Here is a 24,594-nt window from a genome sequence, read left to right as displayed (position 1 = left end):
ACATCAGTATTGGCGTGCAATCTGAGTAAATACAAAATTAATGTACCTGTGATCAAGTTTAAACGAATCACAAATCCTTAAAAATATTCGATTACTAATATAACAGATTATCAATTTGATATACATGTAACCTTTTATCAATTTGATATACCAGAGCCCTACTGAACGGGTGTCCGATTCAACTGATAGATAGATCTTAACATGATGATTTTTTACCAACATTTACTCTAAGTGCCTTATTTCAGAGATTTAAGCCGCAAACTGTATATGTTCCAAATGTATCCATGTTGGCCATGTTTGTTAACAGGCGACCCTCTGACAATTTTTTTAAAACTAGAAAACCCAATAATGATCCTTACCAAGTTTGTTTAAGTTTGGTCCAGTAGTTTCAGAGGAGAATTTTTTTTCTCAAAGTTAAAAGACGATGACGACGGATGACAACGACGGACGACGACGAAGGGCGACGGACGCCAAGTGATTAGAAAAGCTCACTTGGCCCATTAAGCCAGTTGAGCTAAATATTACAATGATAAGATAACCACCGAAATGTCGGCCTGAATTGTGTCGTCATTTGTATCTTTGCTTATTCATTTTTCCCTTTCTCTCTCAAAAACACAATCTTCCTTATGTACTGTGTCTTGTCCCATTATTGAAGCCTTCAACGACGTCGTATTTTTGCGAAAGCGGTAAAAAAATTATGAGTATTTGTGAGTAATTCTTATCATGGTTATATTGTTTGCAATGCATTCATTCCTTCTACAAAATATACATTATTAATAATTTTAAATAGTCCTTAACGGAAATCTTGTCTACACAGCTACTTTAGTACACGCAATCTTGATGCACAGTTCTAAAGATGCATATCAAATGTACATCTGTTAAGTTGTATATAAACTGTGTATCTGTAAAACTGTATATAAACTACATTAAGCTGTATATAAACTGCAACTCTGTAAAAATGTACAATAATTGCATAATTTTAAATCTGTGTACAAGCTAAACATATAGAATCTACCACTGCATCTTGTGTGATACGATATATATCCACAGTTTATATACAGTTTTACAGATGTACAGTTTATATACAGCTTTACAGATGTACAGTTTATATACAGCTTTACAGATGTACAGTTTATATACAGCTTTACAGATGTACAGTTTATGTACAGCTTTACATCTGTACAGTTGATATACAGCTTCACAGCTGCACAGTTTATATACAGATTTACAGATGTACATTTGATATATCTTTAGAACTGTACATCAAGATCACGTGTTCTAAAGTAGCTGTGTATGACTTAAAAGACCATAAAATGACGGAAACAATATCCGGACGCCTTAAGGTGTCATACCACCAATTAAAAGTCCCTATCTGTTCAATCAAATTTTGCAATTTTCACAGCTTTCTAAATATTTTACATTATGTTTAACTTAATAGAAACTAGGTATATCCTGAATTGTACAGGTGTCACCTTTCTGCATGCCAATTTTCAACATACATTCAAAATCATATAAGAAAGAAGAGAGCTCCCGAAAGGAGGTAACACTAAAAATAACCCCTGGTTTTCTGGAAATCTTAAATTAGTATACCATGGAGCGCATTAATCCTCAATTTTAAATGCAAACTCCTAGACAGGTTAAATGCGGCTCAAAATGGTCTTAATATATTTCTCTTTCAACAAAAGTTTCATTTCTGCAAATTTGTTGGTTAGTTTAGGTGAACAATGACATCAAATGCACTATTTTTTGTCCGAGTAGGCCTACTTTTAAGATAAAAAAAAATCTGTTTTCTTTCTTCTTCGTACAGCCACTACAGCAATACTCATCTACATGATCTGCGCTGGGTTCATCATACTGGTTTTATGTGCAGTTGCAGCGTTTTACAAATACAAAAAGAATGTAAAGAATGTACAGAAAAGTACAATAAACCATGGAGAAAGAATGCAGCCGAATGAGTTTATTGAACTTCACGACAATGAAACCGTGTATGAATTAATTGACGACAAAAACCTTTAAAATCTTTAAAACTCAAAATACAATAACATTACTATGACATGGTGTTATTGTATACTTTCACAATGTTATATGTGATTTATGCATTGCAATATGCCTTGAATCTCACAATTATTTGCTAGAATCACTTTGACTATTACATCGATATAAATGCTGCTGATAACGTAGACGATCATGTTTTGATTCTTGGACTACACAATTATGATGTTACAAAATGTCGAAAAGATTTGTTTTAATCGTTCACATTTATGCATTTGTCTTGAACTCATTTTAAAAAACCGAAATTTGCAAGTAAAGATTAATTACTATATAGCAAAGGGACACAATTAACTATATCAATAAAGATGAAAAAAATGATAGATAGTATGTTCCATTGATTCTCAGCAGACTCTCAACAGAACAACGACTTCTGGAAGAGCTGTCACAAGATACGTATATTATAGAGAAACCAGTTGTTGACAATGTTTACACAGGCAAAATTAGGGCCAGAATAATGAAAACCTGTCTTTATTTTCATTTAAGAGAATTCAAATTTACGACCGCTTTACGAGAAAGTTGCGATGATGCTAAATAAAGGAAACAGTAGTATAAGGTTGTTCGAAATTTTATGTCAATGTTTAATATAACACTTTTACTTAAACGATAACACTACATGACAGGACTACAGTACAAATAATTACAAGAACATAACGGACAGAGACATACACAAATAAACATTACAATAGGACATTTCGATATCCAGTCGTGTGCTCATAACAATTTTACAGCTATCTGAGTATACACGTACGTCTGCGAATTAATCAAATATCCTTATCGACATTTCCGGAGCGGCCGCTTTTTGTTTTTAGAAGAGAATATTAGAATTTGCGGCAAAATTGACAGCAAGTCATTTGTGCGTACACACGATAGAAAAACGAACCTAAACGCAATACTTGTTTTATTTTTTTGTCATAATGATTGTTGAACTGTTACACCACTGTCCCAAGCTATCAGAGGGTTGGCGACTACAAACAAATATGTTACGAAGACATAATTAAAAAAATGTCTATTAATATATGTACACAGCTGCCCCATCCGCACTATCATTTTCTTTGTTCAGTTGACTGTGAAAATGGGAAGGAATCTATAATTTGGCATAAACATTAGAATGATGATATCATAGGAAACATGTGTACTAAGTTTGAAGTTGATTGGACTTCAACTTCATCAAAAACAACCTCGACCAAAAACTTTAACCTGAAGCGGGACAGAATGACGGACGAACAGTCGGACGGACGCACAGACCAGAAAACATAATGCCCATACATAGAATAAAAATGGGGCATAAAAAGAGAAAAAAAGAGCAATTATTACGTTATAAACTACGTCATGAACGTTGACTTGATATATCTATATTTGGGTACACGGACGCTGCTCCAAATCTTAAATAAACATATTACCTCCTACAAATAGAACGCACAAACTACACAATGTTTACTGTTGCATTTAACCAGAAGTTAACGTATATTGCTATTCCATTATGTTACCAATTAGCTGCAGCTGTCACACACAGTGGTATTCGATTTTTTTTAAAAGCACTGAGCTCTTTGCTGAACATGTCATCCTGACTTGCTTTCATTTCGTATACAAATATTAAAAAGACAATAACAATCAAAGCACAGAGGTAAACAAAGACTCAACAAACCAAACGTCATTTACATCAACAGTTACAAATAATAAAATTCCACTAAAAACCGGGAGTGAAATCAGGTGCTCCGGAAGGGTAAGACGGCGTGCACAAAGAGGACGGCAACTGTAAAATGCGCTTTTTCAATAGCTTTAAACATATAATATTCATATGTATTTATAATATTTTTTTAAAAAGATTTTTTTTTATGATAAAATGATGAATGCATGCCATAAGAATCCACATTACTAGTAAGGTAAATTAATATTTAATCTATAAAGCATGAAACGGACATATAGAAAACGGCAAAAAAAATCGGTGTAACTTGTAACATTAAATTAGCATAAAATATAGTTTTTGACCTAAAACTTATACAAAATAAACATTGTATCCCACATGTTCGTATAATAGAATTGTTCAGATTCGGACTCTGACATTATATGAAATTTACCGCAAAAAAATTAAAAACAACCATGGTAGATATGCTTGGAATGATCGTCGTTATGTGTAAGAAGTAGTAATTTGGAAGGACTAATAATCAAAATGGAAAAATCGGTAAGAAAAAATATGTAATTGCTATCTTTTTATTTTCAAAATAACTTGGTATTCGAAATGTGCAAAACCAGAGGTTTAATAAAATCTGCAACATATGAATGATTCGATAGTCCAGATTGAACACCTGAATTTTTTAAATGTCCAGCTATTATGTTACACTCTAAAGAAATGGCGTTTTGACGCTGTTTTCTGAAAAGGAACCACAACATTGTTGCTAAATATTTCCATTATACTGCTTGTACCAATATTTATTTATATTTTCAAAATGTGCATTTGCTGCACTTTTTTGTTCGAAAAAAAAGAAACATGTTGAACGTGAATGTTTAGAATTATGTGGTAAACTAAGTGTCCAGTGTTTTTGTTACGGTTAGTTTAAACATATTTTATTGTTCAAAACAAATGGATTAGACACAAGTTTTCCAACTTAGTTCCGTCTTCTCCATTATATACATGAATATACATTATATTTATATAGCACATTACATAAATTTGTATTTTTCTAATAAGCATGAAGGCATGAAAAATAATTAAATAAATCAAAACTATTGTTACTATAACATTTATACACAAAGAATAATAGAAACGGCTCAATGGATATCAAACGTTCTTCTTTTAAATAATCAAACACACCCAAACGATTAGTCTAAAGGGAAAACACCTACTGTTATTAGTGTGTGTTTTAAATGACTTTCTATAATATTTACCTGTATAAGTTGTAAAAGTAACATGCAATATTGTGAATATATATAATTGTGATACGGACATTAAATTCTGCCGTTAAAAATGCGGATAAAAGGATGACAAGAACAAAGATTTAATGTAAGTATCGTTTTTTTTTAACTTCAATAATTGAAATCCATTGAGGCGAAACATTATGTTACCGTTATGAACAATAAATCAATCATTCGAACAATGCATCGTCTGTACTTTAGACTAGTAAATAAAACAATAACCAGCAAGGTTGTTATCAGAGTGAGAAACGTTGAGTTTCTTTTATATATTTATGTACTGCAGAAAATATTACAAAATTGTCTTTTGTATCTAAGTTGTCATTACCAAACAATAACAAATCAATTGTAACAGGAATGTCTAAGTTACGGTTATGTTTTCTGTAGGAAAATACCGACGTCGTAAATGTTTTTTTTGTAATTTGAAGACGTTACATTTGTAGACTCAGCTTTGTGCACGCAGTCTAAGCATTTCATGCACCGTATACGGCACCCGTCGTGTTATATCTTTGTTCAGTTCGGTAATGATGGGAAGTTATTATGACTGATGAAGAATAGCAGATATGATATCTGACACACTTTTGTCATAATGGCCAATCAGCTCATGATGGCGACCGTAAAATTTCTTAATTTGATTGATTCTTAGCCCTGTCTTAGCAACTTTTGAGAAAGCAATATTCCTCGTTCTACAAAATCAAGGTACTTTGAGCTAGCTCTAGAGTAACGTATCAATTGAGACACATATACTTCAAATGATGGTGCCGCTGGGATGTTGCTACACAGAAATGGAAAGTTGACTATAGGAAAATAAAAACATCGCGTTTGTCATAAATTTTGGTATTTAACCTACCATCAGTAGTCATTTCGAGAAAAAGGTCTAAATATGAAGCAGATTTATCTGTGTCAGTAGTATCTTTAATTTCAAGTTCACTTGAATATATTAAATGTAAGTGATCACTGAATCTATCATTATCAAAAGACAGTACATCATCAATATACTTAAAGGTGAAATTAAAAGACTGGGCTAATTTCTTTTCTCCTTTCTGTACAAGCCATTGGATAAATTCTGCTTCATAGGAGTACAAAAACAAATATGCAAGTAGAAGAGCGCAATTGGTACCCATTGGGATTCCAATAGTCTGTTGGAAGACCTAACCTCCAAGTTCAAAAACATATGTTATCAATTAAAAAGTCCAGCATGGCAGTGATATCCTCTTCGAAGTATTTTTTGCTTGACTCTATATGATTTTTCACAAAGCACGCTGAATTCCTGCCCAAAACTAGATATTTAAAACGTCTAGTGCACTTTTTGTTAAAAAACATAAGCTGACGAGTTCTTTCAGTCGAGCTTTAAATTTAGTATGGAATAGTGGTATAAAGAGTTGAAAAAAACAGTCAATTTTTACTTTGAAAAAATTAGAAACAAAATTACATTCATATGGCATTAAAATCAAATGCGACAATAAAGTCAACTGTCACCAAGGTACATATGTAGTTATTAGCCTGCAGGAAACCAGAAAACTGTACAGATAAATTATACCAGTATTGATTATGTTTGCTAAGTGCTATATAGAAATGCTAAATGTTCACAAAAAAACTATTTTTTTCACATAATCAGGTTGGATATTTGATTCTTAAAATATTATTGAAATAATTGCTTCTTGTGTAACCTCGACCTCTACTGATAGTTAGCTTTACCATACATGCTATACTAATTTAATATTTTGTAGTTGACAGCAAAAAAACATCTACAAATAATAGTTGGCCAACAATTAATTACGTATACGTGGCTGCTGGCTGTATCACCCTGGTTGTAATGAGTATTTGTGCGTGTTTTACGTTAGTTAAAAGACGGTTTCGAATGTCCGGCGCTGTGGAAATCTTACTGCCAGTCAATGCATTGAATAATCAAGTGTCAAACCAAGCAGTTGGTGTTGTTGCGCTACAACTATTGAATCATGATTATGAAGAAATGGACGAGACAGATATGAATGACATACCGGATAATCAAAATATTCTAAAGGAAGAAAGTGATAGCCATTCGACAGAAGGTTCCCGTGGCATACCGAGCGAAGACGCCGAAGGTTATCTAAATCCCTATCACTCATTAGTGCATCCTCACTGGAAATGTGAATTCAGAACTGTTAATTCTATAAGAAAGGGTGGTTTACCGTATTCTGGTCCCAATCAGTACGATTTTCTGAATTTGTCGAAACCTATCGGTTACCGCACTACAAAAGCAATGAGCCATGGTACAATTGTGAACACCTCAGAGCATTTTAATAAACGCAGTACTGAAAACAGGACAACTATTTAGTATATAAATAATCGGTATACTGTGTATAAAACACACACTAATCAACACAGCTAGATTCTGTTTATTATGTTATAGGTCTTTCCTTATTATAACCGAAACACCTTCTTTGATTGCTTTAATATATTTTTCCTTCAATTGTGCAGATTTTGCTGAAACTGACTCTCTTTTTTAATAACTTACCTTGTTACACATTGTTAATAAAATTTTACGTCTACTGTTGTTGTGATGTTTGATTAAAGAATCCGTCTTGTGTTGCTTAGTTCTTTTAGTCGTGTTATGTTCTTATTATTTTAGACTTTTTTTAATCAAACACAAAGTATTTATGGGCTTAAAGGCTCCATCTAATTTTGAATATATGTGTACATAATTGACCATATGCAATTATGTACATTTCAACACTACATGTAGCCCTTTACTTTCTAAAAACAAACACAGGTGTGGATACTGAATGGCACAGTGACCACCTAGACGCACAAAGAAATTAGACAGAAATATACATGTACATAAATTCATAAGATTCTTATAAAATGATATACCAAGAAAATTGATATATTTTTTGCAAAATTTCTAACATATATCCGTTTTTGACGCTATCTGATTTCCAGCGATTATGGATTTTAATTAATTGATGAGATATGCTATTCTTAGCGGCAGCTGTTGTTTGTCTAGCATTAGGCTATGCAAACCAAAATTTGTTATACTACAGTCAACTTCAGGTAATGCCCGTAGTTTTCTCGGGGTTTAGTATACGACAAACAATTTTTTTTCCTTGATGAAAATACATTGCGACTCTCAAACACGAGATTGATCTGAAAATATACATATAGGACTCCATCTATACTGGCGACATCTAATGTGAAAGTATTAAAAGCATCAAGACATTGTGGAATTTCTAGCTTTGCACTAAAAACATGGTTGCAATTTCTTAAAATGGAAACTTGCACGCTTTGATATAAAAACAGAAGATGTGGTATGATTGCAAATGATACAACTCTAGTCTAAAGTCAACAAATACATATTTCTTTTTTTCATACTTAAGTGTTCAAGTGTTCAATTTTAAGAACCTACTGCCATCGGTTTGCACCAAAACACTAATGTAGCGTCCCTAACACAAACACAAACAAGATACACTTACGAACAACCACAAAATCCGAAGACCATGACCTCTTCATTCCTTAATTTTCAAACTTATGTCAAATGCATTAGTGAGGAATAAAGGTCTGAACATACATAAAACATTTTCACTTACAATAATAATTATTGAAAGTTTCGAGATTGTTTCAGGAATATTAAAAAGGCTGAAGGAAAAGGAATATGTGGTATTTTAAATGAAATGACAATTAACCAAAGAACATCTAAAATTAACAAACATTATAAACAACTGTCGTCAATAAAAACAAGTCATGCGTGTACATTATAGGAAGCAATAGTTAGCCATGGTTTGGAAAAAATAAATGAATTAAGATTTTAATATTAACTGTCCGATCAAAATTTTGTTTAAAACGAAAAACAATCGTGCCCGTTGTTCACCACTTACAAGGGTATGATTTAACCCTAACATGTAAAATCTATAACGGTATGCATTTTACTAAACTTCTGAAAATGATGATAAAAAATCAACTATTGCTGATAATTTGTTTTTTTTTGCAAATGTGAAAACAGTATCTCCATTTTTGTCAGATACCAAAGTGTCAGCTCCATTATCAATTAAGGTACGGACTATATCTACGTTCCCACTCAAACACGCTGAAAATATTGCCGTCTTTCCGTAAACGTCTGGATGGTTTACATCCATCCGAAGTTTAATCAATTGTTTAACTATATTAAGATGTCCACGAAACGAAGCCATCATAAGACTTGACACTTTATCTTTCGTCAATGCATTTGAATTCGCCCCTTTTTTAATAAGAAAATTAATTATTTCTGGATTATCATGTTGAGAGTTCGCATATGCCAAAAGAGGTGTCCAGTCATTGTGGTCGGATCTATTTATATCTGCTCCATTTTCTATAAGCACATTAATCATATTGTTGAATCCTCCCATGCACGCTAACATTAGGGAAGTCATCCCATTCAGGTCGACACTATTTATATTCGCACCTGCTTTAATAAGAACTTGAGTTATATCAATATGACCATATTTACTTGCTATCATGAGTGGAGTCATGCTGTTTCTATCGACAATTTCAAAATTACTGCCTTTTGAAATAAGAAGTTGCACATTATTAAAATGGTTGATCTTGCACATTTCATGTAGAGGTGTTGTTCTTTTATCACCTGGAAAGTTGAAATTTGCACCATGCTTCACCAAAATATCAACAAGATCATTATCATTATTTTCTAATGCTACTATAAGCGGCGTTCTGTCTTTGTGATCAGAACAATTTACAATTGCTCCCATAAACAGTAAATCTTCAACAACATCAAATTCAGAATTTCGTAATTCGCACGCACATATCAGAGGAGTGACTTTGAGATTGTTACATTTATTTGTAATATCTACAGTTGAAGTATTTCTAATTGTGTCTGCATGTCGCTCAGATCTAGCTTTGGTTACGTAGGAAGTTAAAATGTTCACAATATCTGTTTGTTGCTCTTGTATGGCTATTAATAAAGCTGTATTTCCGTCTACAGATGCTATATTCAGATCTACACCCGCTTCTAAAAGAGTCTTAATTATTCCAATATTTTGTTGTTCCGACTTTATTGAATGCATTAAGCATGAACATCCAAAAGCATCAACAATGTTTACGTCGGCCTCATTCATAATTAGAACATCGACTATTCTGTTTTTTCCTTTACTTGTAGCTATCATCAAAGGTGTTTGGCAGTCTAGATTTGACTTGTTAATATCAGCTCCGCTTATCAAAAGGAGGGAAATAACTGCTTCGTCTTCTTTTTTACACGCTTCAATCAATGCCGTATTTCCACGTGTGTCTGTACAATTTACATCAGCATTTTCACAAATGAGAATGCTTATCAATCTCCAAAATCCATTTTTTATTGCAATATGTAGGAAAGTGCACCCATCAGAGGTGTGATTGTTGATATCAATTCCTTTTCGTAACAGTAATTTAACAAACGGGATGTTATTGGATTCACATGCGCTTTTGAAATGGTCATAACTTTCTTGATTTAAATTATCGTCGCATTCAAAGAATAGTTTGAGTAGACTGGCGCATTCGTAACGACCTGCTAATGTAAATGTAGTTTCATTTTCGAATTTGCACTTTGAACGAGAAATTTGTTTTACCGAATCTGAGCCAAGCTGTTCAAAATAGTTTGCTAACTTCTGCTGATATAATGGTAACTTCATTTGACGGCCAGAAAATACAATGCGGATGTTTCCACTTAAAATTAGTTTTCCTATACGATGGAAAAACAACTTTTCATTTTCTTCATTCACCTCTACAAAGAACATTTCATGTTCTGCGATTGTAGAGCATGTTTTAAGAATGCAGTGTTGTGTTATAATTTCCGGGTCCGCATATTCTATGAATACTTGTTGTAACTCATCTCCAAAATAGACAGCCAGAGCTTCAAACATAGCGGCCTCTTTAATTGAAAACAAACTCTTCTCTTTTGAAATAAATGTGTTCATTAAGAAAAATAAATTATCAAAAAACTGTCTACGCGAAATTTCAATACTGAACGCATTACATATATTTCTACTAATTGTATTGAAAAAATGAGAGTACTCACTTGTCAATACACCTTCGTCAATAATCCCTTTTTTAAGTATACATATGAAAAGACTATAAAATGCTGACAGATTAGATACACGGAGTTCATTTAATTCGCTTACACATGATGAATTTGAGTGCTCAATCTCTTCTCGCAAGGGCAAACATCCTTTAAATTGTTGCAGGTCCTTTACAACCATGTGAATATTACTGAGCAATACGTTGGGTATAGGTAAATGAATTGCGCTTTCACTAAAAAGATTGAACTTTTGTAGGGTCTCGGTCATGAACACGACACTGGAACAACCCATTAACAGTTTCACGTTACCATTCTGTAGTATTCTTTCAATCTTTTTTTTCTGTCGTGACCACATTAGAAATACTTCATATGATAATACAAATCTTCCACAAATGTCATCAAAAACCAATGCAAATTTACCTGTTTCATACTGTTGTTTACATATATCAGAAGGATCACGGCAATGGACATATTTATATTCAAACTTGTTTTGTAAATACATGGCAATGTAGTTGAGTGAAGCCGATTTACCACATCCTGGCTTTCCCCACAAAAGAACACAATTTTTAGATGCCAGCATATTTTCGACCTTAGCCATGATGTCATTTTCTAAGTATGACTTTGACTTGTTTTCCGATTCTGCTTTTTCTTCAACGTGAGTATTTAGATCTACAAATATATATTCATAAAGGTTTAAAATGACTTTAAGATAACATTTAGTATATGATTTTTGGCTTGAAATAAATGTATCTTGTCAAATTTTGAAATGATATCCATAAACTAAGGACAGTTTTGAAATAAAGAAAAATCAGCAGGGAGTTCACGACAACATATCAAAACTGAAATAGCAATTTAGTTCAGATACGGAAATGAGACATTTTTTGACATTTTTTTTTTGTGACAAAGGAAACACAATGTACAACAATGTACTCTATAATTAAGAATTAGTCCACATGCAATTCGTTAACTTTTGTCTAATAGACCCTTGAAATTTTCAGGCCTCATTTTTATAAGGACGCATTGTACAGTATAAAATTGAGAATGGAAATGGGGAATGTGTCAAAGAGACAACAACCCGACCAAATAAAAAAACAACAGCAGAAGGTCACCAACAGGTCTTCAATGTAGCGATTCCCGCACCCGGAGGCGTCCTTCAGCTGGCCCCTAAACAAATAAATACTAGTTCAGTGATAATGAACGCCATACTAATTTCCAAATTGTACACAAGAAACTAAGATTAAAATAATACAAGACTAACAAAGGCCAGAGGCTCCTGACTTGGGCCAGGCGCAAAAATGTGGCGGGGTTAAACATATTTGTGAGATCTAAACTTTTTTTAAATCTTTAATACATTATGTTCAAAATTTCCGTAGGCAATTCTGAATGTTTATATTGTGTCATTAATTTTCATTATTAACACTTAGCACAACCATGTCTAGCTTGAATTCTTGAATTATGTAAGTTAACTCAAACATCATTAAAATAATTACGGAAAACGAACTAAACGGTATTTTGTATGTGTTTTAATGAACAGCTGCCTCTCGTACATCATAGATTTGATTGATTCGGAACTTCTAAACAGTTTTGAATGAATGTCAGTAGTCTCCAACTCATGGAAGTAAATTTTGGCGTACGCTATATTTTCATCCAATAACAGTGGAAAATACAGATTATCAAGTAAATTCCACTAATTTTAAAGAACTACTAAATAGATATGCCAACGCATTGACTATTATATAATATTAGAAATAGGTGATAAGGCTTTACAATTTATGCATTTTATCATACATGTATACCAAATCATTACAATTTGTCAAGAAAACATTAGTTAATATAGAAATAAGGGAACGCAGTTTTATTTCAGGAATGACAATTCTCCACCAGAAAATAAATGTTGTAAAAAATAAAAATTAAAGATTGCATGCCGTTTTCAATCAACAGAGAAATATACCATTAAGTAACTAATATTACATGTTTTATGCAATAGATTCATGAGATTTAAAGTCCTAAATTTTTTTTTAGCAAAATATGACAAGGTTATGTAATGTTGTTCTTACAGGAAATGAAATGAAAATTTTAGTCTCAGAGCTCTCTTATTTGAAACAAACAAAATTGATCTTGTACACTTGAAATTACAAGAATTATCTCATTTGAAATGTTTGTATTGAAGAAAACATTGAATAACACCTTAAAATATTATGTATTTGTACAAAAAAGTCGCCGTATAGAAATACAATGAATTATTTAATTACCAAAATGAGTAGTCATAAAAACATGACCAACAACTTCTCTATCTCTTTATATATGCATATTTTATTCAAGATCTTACTTACTGTTCCTTGTTTTTGTAAAAATCAAATGTAAAAAAGGGCCGACCGCTTTAATATGTTATCAATTTATTAATAATATATGTTGAAATTTTATTACCTTTCATTTCGGTTTGTTGTTCCTTCTTTCCTAATTCCACATTTTCTTTTTCTTCGCAGGAGTTGTTTTTGAATGGGATTACGCATTGTGCTTCATTTAATCGTGTGTCTACAATCAGACTAATCGTTAGTCGATATATATATATATATATATATATAGGTGCAATACGTAACATGTTACATTGTAGTCACTTTATCTTTATTTTTGTTCATGCATTTGGTGTATCCAATAATAAAAAACGGTCCTCACTTTGGACAAAACTTCATATAAAGTTCTTGTCATTTTTTTTTATTATTTGTTTTGTTTTGTCTTTCATTGTTTGTTTGATAGTACATTTACATTTTTGTACTTGACGTTTTGTTAAAATATATAAAAGTGAAAGGTGCAAGAAATTTAAAACACAGTAAATTCAAAAATCTAGTGGACTGGTAAAATACTGAATTAAACAATGGCTAGTACATACATTGTATGTAGTCTGAATAGAGTGTAAACAAAGGTGAAAGCCTTTAAATTGTTGTAAAGTGGACATAATGTGCCATCAGTAAACGATAAAAAAGAAAACGAATCATCCATTAACCATATACTTGACTAAGAAATGACGGAGTATTGCAAATATATTTTGGGTTTTATGTTTACATTAATTTTTTTTTATTGAAGATCTTGTACAGATAAAAAATAAAAAAAAAGATAAATACCTGAACACTTATCTGATATTAGTATAATGATAATTAAGCTGATAGAAAAAACTGTTGCACATGTTAGTAGTATAGCGTTTGGAACAGATCTTGGGTTTTCTCTTGAAAAATCTGAAATATAAAATGTACGTGTATCAAAATATATTAGCAGTTGTACTATGCTATTTTTGATAATGTGTAATTTGTTGTTGATGAATGTCTATTCAAATCAGAAATATAGCAAGTATTTTCAGGTGTACAATCGTTAATAAGTGGAGAGCGCTTGTTTTAGGCAGTTTTAATGGACCCATAATATTTGTTAAATTTAAACAGCCAAACAGAACTGGAGGGAAATTCAAAACGGACAGTCTCTTATCAAGGGGTAAAATTAACAGCTCAAACACCAAGTTTAAATCACTTATCATATATCTGACTTGGTGCATGCATTCCTATATAAATCAATGTAGCTATACATTTAAAGGAAAACAATTATTAGACTAAGTCTTATAAATTCTATTATTATTATTATATCTTTGTTGCTTGATTAGTAATGTTTTTTAAAATTGGCATTTTAAGGAGAGGTACCTCTAAAATAGTGCATTTTTCACGTACAGTAATTCTATATTTTCCTTTGAAATTATCAAAGTTTTTTCTAAAAGCTATTGGTTTTATGTTTTACAATTCTATCATTTGGTTAAGTTTCTAGTCACATGATCATGTGTTTTCCTGTATAGTCCATACAAAATGATTCATTTTGTCACAACTATATCTAATCAATTAGAACTACGGTTAGCACAGTATAAACAAATTCTATCATTTTTAATTCTATTAGATGCCCATACCACCTTAAATATTAAAATCGTCTCTAATGTCATAAATGCAAGTACTGAATAAGTTTAAACGGGACATTCTCACTGTTTAACCTTTTTATATTCGAGCGTCATTGATGAGTCTTTTGTAGACGAAACGCTCGTCTGGCGTAAATATAAAATTTCAATCCTGGTATATATGAGTTTATTTCAATTTCATTAATCAAAAACAAACTGACAACGCCATGGCTAAAAGAAAAGACAAACTTTAAGAGACAAAAAATAGTAAACAAACACGAAGTAGAAAAATAAAGACTATGCAACACGAACCCCACCAAAAAGTGAACCTAGACATTGGTTTCTTCAATTTCTAGTCCAAGAATGTACAATGACGGAACCCAATCAGAAAAGTTGGAATTGTGAAAGGTTAGAACATCATAAATATATCTGAATGTGATATCAAAGTTATCCGGCTTCTTTGATCTTATTTTTGACAAATTCCTAAACTTATTCCGACTGCTATCAAAACAAGTAGAGGTCGACAAAGAGAGGTTCACAGTTCGTCTCCAAATGAATGGCGATAGTTTGTTGTTAAAGTCTACCTGCAAATTTAACACGTATGTTTTCAAGATGAAATCCTGTGATCATTTGTTTCTCGGTCATGTTGGTGTAACATGTTTAACCTTTTCGTTCACTAGAAACAAAATATGAGGGTGTGGTTTCCTCAAGCAATACATGTATAGCGTTTGTAACCGTTTAAACTGAAAAGCATTCCCGATGGTGTTGTTTTTTTACGATTGATCAAATTTAATATGTGGAATGGTGGTATAAAGGGTTGAATAAACAAAGTATTGAATACAAATATTTTCAGAGAAAGATCAAGATTTAGCTATTTTTTTACTTTGGAATTCCCATATTATTTATTTCACTGCACGAGTGAGAAGTTGCCTGATTCTTGTGACAACCTTTTTGCAATGCGTATATATTTTATGGTTAATCTAATGACCACTTCTTTCGAAGAACTTGATGAGCCGGCATTTTAACGTTGCATGTACGGACTTGTAAATATATTCTTACCATAAAAGAGACACAACATAAATCAGAGGGACATTCAAACTTTTATGTTTGTGTGGAACAATTCGTTTGACATAATATAAATTTATTTCATGATTTGAGAAAACAAAAAGAAACGTTTTACAATGTAAAGGAGTAGGTCCGGTAAGACCCCTTTTTGGCCCCAAAAAATAACAGTTTTACAAAATTGGTAAAATGTAAACTTTTAGTTATTTATTGGACAGTTAAATGGTTCTGCTTCATAAATATGGGCAGTTTTTGACAATACAATGCACATATATCGGGTTGTAGCACTATTATGTCATGCTAAATTACGGAAAACTACAAAATTCTATCATTTTAGTAAAATTTTAGACGGTTTCCGTGTAAAACGAAAGTGGCCGCATTCGTGTTCATCCTTAATATTGAAATGTAAGTTGTATTTCATGATAATACATAACATATATAAAGGTTGTGGATGAACACGGATGCGGCCACTTTCGTTTTTGACAAAAACCTTCTGAAAAGTGTCGTTTTTTGGCAGATTTGAGAGATTTTTCATATTTGAGCTTGAATCGGACCGTTTTTAATGACTAAATCAGTTAAAATCGTTCACATTAATTAATTGAATCAAGTGAAATAGACACATAAGTGTTTAAAAAGTGGTCAAAATCTTTCGTCAGATGAAACTGAAATTTGAGGCCAAAATGAGTCCTAACCGGACCTTCTCCTTTATATATGTTTCTTTTAATGGAAAATTGTATCATCCACAATGATTCGTAAGTCCTTTATCGTCTACTTGTACCAACATTAAACATTCATGATGCATCTATTAAACCATCAAATAGTAAATTCTTCTCAAATGTACTTGCCTGTCTTATCTTCCTGTGTATGAACGGGTTTTTTTGAAACAGTGATTGTAGGTATCCTGTGACATAAAGATATGTAATTAGAAGTGAAAAAAGAGAGTTTTATACAAAGGGGTCAATCAAAAGTCATTGTAAAAAAATAACAATACAGAACCATGACTAAAACCAATTCAATCGATAGACAAACAACACTACCCTGTTCAATAATAATATAGACTGAGCTATTAAAAAAAAAGATTTAATAATATAAAAAATAAATTATACATAAGTGGTCTGCTACCAAAAAGAAGTTATACTCTCTAGAATATAATCACACAAAATGATATAAAGAGAGACAATTTTATTCCGATTAAGTGAAGAAAATCCTTGATTAAATAAAAAGAAAAAACACAACACTTTTCAAAAGTAAACCATTGAAAATTAAAAAAGTCATACTTCAATGTTTAAATTCCTGAAAATCATACTCTCTCTTAACAAAAAAAATAAATGCTGTCTTACCGTGAATCTGAAATAGATGAGCAATTTAATTTTCCGGACCAACTGAATTGGTCAATACATATGTAATCTACAAGATAACAATATATATAAGCTAGTTTATATTGACGAATATTTTAATTTATCATATACTTGTATGAAATATTACTAAAATTTTACAGTTCAATAACATTAAAAATATTAAAAGGCTATTAAAGGTTTGCTAGGTTTATTGAACAGATTTCTCAGAATTTCATCAGCGGGCTGATAAAGGGACCTTTATTGATTGCTTCCGGAATGTGATCGCATGCCTTTCCGTTCATTTCCGTGACGTTTGTCACATGCAACTTCGTGCATTTCCGGAAATTTGTTCGTAAACGACAAAACAGTGCGGAAAACCGCAAGTGATTTAATACTTTTCACCAAATAGTTGAGGAGCAAATATATGTTGTGACAAGATAAAAAAAAATGCTTGTAATATCAATAAAAACAATTAAATTAAAAAAACTTTTAATCAATAGTTCTTGTCTGTATTTCTTCTGCTGAAGTATATGATAAAAAGATCATTACATGTCATTTTTCATATCAGACCCTTTATCGGCCCTCGTTCATGATATAATCCCTCGAGCCTGCGGCTCTTGGGCCGATATCATGACCTAGGGCCGATAAAGGGTCTGATATGAAAAATGCCATGTAATCTATACGTATCAATCAAATATAAACATATGACTTGCAACATATTTGTTCTCAGTCGATTTATTTTGACAGAAATGAGGAAACCATTTACATGATTAAGCTGATTTTTGAAAGAGTTGCTATTTTATGTTTTAAGAAATTAAGTATATACATGACTGTATATTTAGGTAGATATGTAAAGTTAAATGGCAATGCGAGCTAATAATACCATAGTATCCAATTGAATCATGTTGATATAGAGTTAATATAAAATACATACCAGGAGAAAGAATAAGGTTTTTGTGACACTTTTTGCGATAACAGGTACAATCTTCCAGTGATGGAATACAGGAGCATATATTTCTTGGTTTGGTGACAAACACATAGCCCTGTGCATAATTACATCGACATTGTCTGTCGGTTTTTATCGAACCATTATTTGAAACAATTTGCCCTTCTCCGCTGCAAAATGACCGCTGCAACTCACAATTACTGGACGTGTTGGTGTAGAAAATGAAAGGCTGATAAAGACCATTTTGGCAAGCCTTGGCATGAATATTAGTTCGCAAAGTAACTCTGTAGCCTGAAGGTAATTAACATAACATTAACATCATAAATAAGAAAATACTTAAAAATAAATATTTCATGGCAGCCGTAGAATGTTTTTCATTCAACCATGGGTTGGGTATTTATATCCGATTATTGTGTAACTAGCGATAGTACGGGGTAAATGTCCAACCCATGGTTATATGAACACAAATATACTACTGCTATGAATCCTTCGGCTATTTTTGGCATTTTATAGGGCTTTTGTCCATTTGAAACATTCTTGATTTCTGTAATTAATTTATATATGTTATAGTGAATTTGTATAATCAATGACTATGTAGAATCCCTTAAACTTTCAGGGCTTATGCAGAATCAGTGGCTAATTTAGGGATTATATATAATCTCTTAGAAATTCAGGGATTATGTATAACCACTAGAAAAAAAATGTCAGGGGTTATAACTGACATAACTGAACTGATGAATTAGTTTTATTTATAAAAAAATTGAATGAAAGTTAAATAATTCATTTTATATAATCATATTAAAAATCAAAAAGGAAAATAAAGGTTTCACCAGCAACATCTTAGGTACAAGAACAGGAGGCTCTCAAGAGACTGTGTTGTTCACCTGATTCTACAGTTGATTTTGAAACCGTGTTAAAATTAGTTTAAATTTTCTTTATTTAATATTTTATAATACAAACATCTTTGAATTATTGATAATATCTAAAGTTATTTTAGGGAATTTGTAAAATAATAAAAAAACGTTTAGTGATTACATGTATGTTAAATCACTGGTCATTATCAGGGATAATATTTAATCACAAATATATCAGGGATTCTACATAATCCCTGATTATACAAATTCACTGTAACATATATACTAGATGCAATATGTTGTTTATGTTATTTGAGTTTACCCTTCGAGTGTAAACTGGTTTTTTTTACACATATGCTTTAGCCTGCTATCCAATTCACGTCAATAAATCCTTCAATAAAATATCAATCAATTAAAATTATTATGTCAAGACGCGTTTTTAACAGCAGTGTTTAGGTGTAATAGCACCAAATCATAGTACGGCACATCCGGATGAATACGAAAATAGGTTGAAAAAATATTCTCTTAAATTTGACAGTTGTAAGAACATTTTTTTCAGTAAAATAGATATCTTGGGTATTTCTCAGCACTATTTTATTTTCTTTAGAATATTTTGGAAACTTGAAACTACATGGTTACCAAAGCTTGTACACCGGTTAAATAAGGGGAAATTTGATTGGTTAACTTCCAGTGATGGTTATGTTCGTATAGGCAAAGAAATATAATGTGAAAGTGTTTCTATAGCACTGGACAGGATAAAACTTCACCCACGCCAATCATTACTTAATTTGAAAGAAAGAAAAATTATGTTCACTCTTTTGAAAAGTGCAAATTTAACACTAAAAGGGGGCAGTCAGTGGTGGTATTACACATTAATGCATCACACACATTCGTAACTCGGTCCATAAAAACGGTTCCATAGACGTTAAATGTATCAGTGTACCTTATTGAGTCGTTCCAATTTACCAAGTACTTTCGGCGAAATTATCAAAGTGTTTTCTCCATTTTATTTATCATGTTTATCTTACAATTAAGTCTCATACTGTGGATTAATATTTTTCATTGTATTTAATTTACATAGATTACGGGAAAAGTGTAGCAATATATATATACCAAGTGAATCTTTATATAAAAAAAAATGTGCCTACCTGGTCTTTGAAAGTCGAATTTAATAGAACAGCTCTCCTTAAAAGAATTGCTGGTTTCATCAAATAAGCATGTGTAATTGCGATAATCTGTACAAAATGTCTTACTCCTCATATGTCTTTCTGAGGGTACAGGACAGTCCATATCATATGCGAATATATGGTTAATAGTCTGGTAATGGTTATTTCAGCATATGTAAAACAATAGATGAAGCATTAAACATAAATTAATCAGAGGAAACTTTTTTAACCACTACATGACTCCTCGAGGAAAAACAATTACCAGTTATAATTTTTTCAAATCCCTACGTTCACCTGTACATAGACACATCTAAAGCCTCGGTCACACCTTATCGGATAAGACGAACGGACGTCTTACGGATGAAAATAAAATATGTCCGTTGACAAAATTGTTATCCGTTGGGCGTCCGTTGATGTACTGACCAACTAAAACGGACGCCTAACGAATGCATAACGGACATGCAACGGATATGCAACGGACGAGTAACGGAGACGTAACGGACAGAACGGATGTCGAACGTACATCCACCGGATAAAACGGATAAACAAGATATAAGAAAAAATTAAAGGCGACAATAATAATACATGCAAATCGCATTACTATTGAAAATGTTCTAGTCAAGTAATTAAGTAAGTAGATTTTATTTATAGTCGGCATATATATACATAATAACAAACAAAACATGAGCTCTGGTGAGCTTTTTAACCAACTATCACATAAAAAATCATGCAAATACTACCAAATAAAACTGAAAAACCATTCAATATAGTGAAAGCAAATCTACTGTTGATTCATTTAGTTTCGTGGGTACCAATTTTCGTGGTTTGAGGAAAACTTACATATTCGTGTATGTTTAATTTCGGGGTTTTGGCAAAGTCTACACTCATTCCTTTACAAAATTTATATTTCGTTTAACATTTGAATTCGTGGTTCTCCTGTACCCACGAAATCCACGAAAATTGGTATCCAACGAATATTAATGAATCAACAGTATTTGATTTGTGAGCCGCCAAAGTCAAAGTTCTGTGTAACTGGTTTTGGTTTGTTCTTCAAAATGCCGCTAAAGGGCAGTGTCTGACCTGAATAAGTTTAACAGCTGCTTGATTGTGAAGATGTGCCCTTATTCTAAGATCGATTATTAATAAGAAGAATTCATGAACCTTAAGAAATTTAATTGGAATTTCTGACAAGAAATTTTCAATTGGCATTAATTTTATCCGTTTTAGATCCGTTCATCATCCGTGTTGTCCGTTATACGTCCGGTAGAAGTCCGTTACACGTTCGTTCAACATCCGTTTTATCCGTTAGAAGTCCGTTGATGCATTTATCTGCCAGACCTCCAACGGATGTAAAACGGAAACGAAACGGACGAGTACCGTACAAAACGGACGCCTAACGGACGTCCAACGGACATTTTATCCGTTGGACGTCCGTTCAAAGTTTTGAACATGCTCACAATTTTTCACCGGACAGAACGGACGTCGACGGACCAAAAGGTACACTTAACGGGCATGCAACGGATATGGACGGATGCCTAACGGATAAGAACGGACGTCTAACGGACATGAACGGATTGAAAAAAATTATCCGTTAGGCGTCCGTTCGAGCTATCCGGTAAGGTGTGACCAAGGCTGGACATGGGTTTTCCATTTTATTGACAAAATCAAGAAACTTATTATTTTGAGATAACATTCCCATTTACATTAAACAGAGAATGATAACTGGTAAAAGCAAGAACAATGTGTATTGTAAATGTGTTTCGAATCATAACTCGAAGTTTCACGACATTCGTGAATATAGGTCGAATCCATTCAAGAATCACTGAAACACTCACACTTATTCTAAAGAATTATGGAAAAATTCAACAGATTTCAGAATAACAGTGTGTACCAAGATATGGAAAAATGTATAAGGTATTGTAAATACAAATGAAGTTAATATGTACAGGGCCTTTTAGTCATTAGACGTCGTCAGGAACACTATATGATAAATATATGAAAGCTGAGAATGTATTAGAACCTAAAAATCTTTTGAACAAAGTATACAAATTAATGCAAGTGTTTCTTATCTGTGTTCTTATGTTGTACTTTAACAAAAGTGCCATGCGATCTTTTTTGTCATTTGATCGGGTCATTTGGTAAACTCCCCGTATCTATTATGTGTTCTATATAACATATTAAACAACTCGGAGAAAGGAAATCTAGATTATCCTATTTGTTATAGAAGATATTTCTAACGAATGGTAACATTTAAGTATTTGGTATGACACTTGTTTTTTTTGTTGTTAAACACAAATTGAAACATGAAAAAAATTAATCTATCTCAATCTTATTGTATTTTTTGCTAAATATTTGAAACAAATTAAGTGTTGTGATTGCAAAAGAACGTAGTTGTTACTGTTGTCGTATCTATATATTGCAATAGGCATATACTTACCAAAACAAATATATAGGCGAGTTTCATCATCTAAAATAAATAAGCATGGCAAGGTAAACTGACTGAATATTGCATTTTGTTTTAATTTGAACGGAATGCATTTTAAACATCAATACACAACAAGGTACACCTTTCACTTCTTATTGATATTAAGCCTAATACACAAGAGTTTTTTGTACCAGATGTATGAAAGCAACAAAGGATACAAAGAATTATAGAGACAAACCCCATATTGAAAAACAAAAATGTACAAAGATTTATCAAGATTAAGTTTCTACTCTTTACATTCGTAATGGTATTCCTGTTGAATTAACATTTGGGTTACTTACAATAACAGATTGGTAGCAATTATGTGTCGATATAAATCATCGATATTACCAGTATAATTAATCCATAGATTCATACAATTTATCTTAATCATATATATGAACCTGATATCTGAACGCGAAAGGGTGAAATCTAAAAGAAGGAATGGAACCTTTAAAAAAAAATAACAGGTGTATGCATTGGAAAGTCAGACGCGCACTTCTTCTGCATAATATACATTAGTGGACCTTCCATGAAATCAGTCCAGAATTAAAAAAAAGAGTAGTTTGAATTTAGTTAATTAATCAGATGATCATATTTTACGCTAACACACACAAAGCTGCGGGAATTGCATATCTCTCTTTAAAAGAAGCGACACTTTTGTCTTGCAAAAGGATGAGCTCTGCTATGCATATATAATCTGACTTGTGAACCATTGCTCAGTCAAAATTTCCGAACATGGGAGGGGACAAGAATACAGATACGTATTAATAAAAAAAAGAACGAGCTCCTAGCAAAATGAAAGGTTCAAACAAATCAAACGAGTAGATAACTACTGTCATATTTTTGTCTTTGAACAGTATTTTCTTGTGTAGAGATTTTCAGTGTTTAATTTTATTCAGAGTTCGATTTTTTTGGTCATTTCAATTTCATGCCAGTGTTCATATTAGTTGTAGAAAATATAAACAAAATAGTTAATAAACAAGTGACACTAAATATGTTTTAAAATGGGCTGTCTGTTCGTACTTGTGTATCATTTGAAAATTTGACAGTCTTAGTTGATTAAAGTACATTGCAAATGTATATGCTTTTTCTATTCGGTGTTGAAAATAAACACAAAATTGTACAGGATTGGGTTCATATATTCAATTACTGGTCATGTAGTATACATATAAAGGGCAGCCGTGCGAACAGACACGTATTGATTAGCATATATTTAACTCTTACTGTTGTGTATAATTATCATTACTTTATGGGGGAAATTATCAATTAAGAAACACGTCTTACAGATGTTACAATAGTTATCAAAGGTACAACGATTATAATTTAATACGTCAGACGCACGGTTCGTCTACATCAGATTTATCAGTGACGCTCAAACAGAAATAATCATGACACCAAAAAAGTACAATGTGGATGTTACAAAATGTATATAAAACAAAGATAGAATTGCTTATAAGACAACTATCAAGCAAAGTCCAAATGAAATCGTACAAGCAGAATGAATTCTAATGCAATTTGTACGTAACAATTTTTTTCATTGGCTAAAAGTTGCCGTCAAATCCACAGTTGACCAGCCGTAACTAAGGATGGACCCGCCATTTTGAATTGTTGAATCAACTAATGTTCGATTACTACTATATAATCGAAAATAAATCAACACCTACCTCGAATTCGCCGTTTTAATGTAATTTTATCCGAATTTGAATCATACCGGTAACGTAATAATCTCCAGTTTGTAAGTTTTCATTTGTATGACGTCACGTTTAGCCATGACGTCTTTGCGCCAAAATCATTAATGAAGTTTCGCGGATTTTTTTTATTTGTCAAATTTAGACCTTTTTTTCCCAGTTTTA

General features: G+C 32.1%; 1 protein-coding gene and 1 long non-coding RNA gene across 2 annotated transcripts; both read right to left on the bottom strand.

Annotated features, from left to right (window-relative positions):
* Positions 1-8,687: 8,687 nt before the first annotated feature.
* On the bottom strand, positions 8,688-13,415 carry LOC134697850 (ankyrin repeat domain-containing protein 50-like). Its single transcript, XM_063560139.1, has 3 exons — positions 13,409-13,415; positions 11,402-11,650; positions 8,688-10,858 (listed from the first exon to the last, which is right to left on the bottom strand). The coding sequence occupies exons 1-3, from the start codon at positions 13,413-13,415 to the stop codon at positions 8,868-8,870; spliced, it is 2,247 nt and encodes a 748-aa protein (XP_063416209.1). The 3' UTR covers positions 8,688-8,867.
* Positions 13,416-16,816: 3,401 nt separating this feature from the next.
* Positions 16,817-20,351, bottom strand: LOC134696384 (uncharacterized). The gene is made up of 4 exons (XR_010102942.1): positions 20,257-20,351; positions 18,243-18,545; positions 17,312-17,378; positions 16,817-16,872 (listed from the first exon to the last, which is right to left on the bottom strand). It is a non-coding gene; the product is annotated as an uncharacterized LOC134696384 (long non-coding RNA).
* Between the last annotated feature and the right edge of the window lie 4,243 nt (positions 20,352-24,594).

Source organism: Mytilus trossulus, chromosome 14, assembly GCF_036588685.1.
Source record: "Mytilus trossulus isolate FHL-02 chromosome 14, PNRI_Mtr1.1.1.hap1, whole genome shotgun sequence".
Taxonomy (NCBI): Eukaryota; Metazoa; Mollusca; class Bivalvia; order Mytilida; family Mytilidae; genus Mytilus; species Mytilus trossulus.
Note: the sequence above shows the minus strand (reverse complement) of the source record. Positions and strands in the feature narration are given on the sequence as shown.

Bases quoted from the DNA above. Each gene is read 5' to 3' on its own strand.
- LOC134697850 (XM_063560139.1), bottom strand. The intron at 10,859-11,401 runs GTAAATTTGCAT...TTATTTCAAAAG, and splicing joins TAAACAACAGTATGAAACAG to AGAAGAGTTTGTTTTCAATT.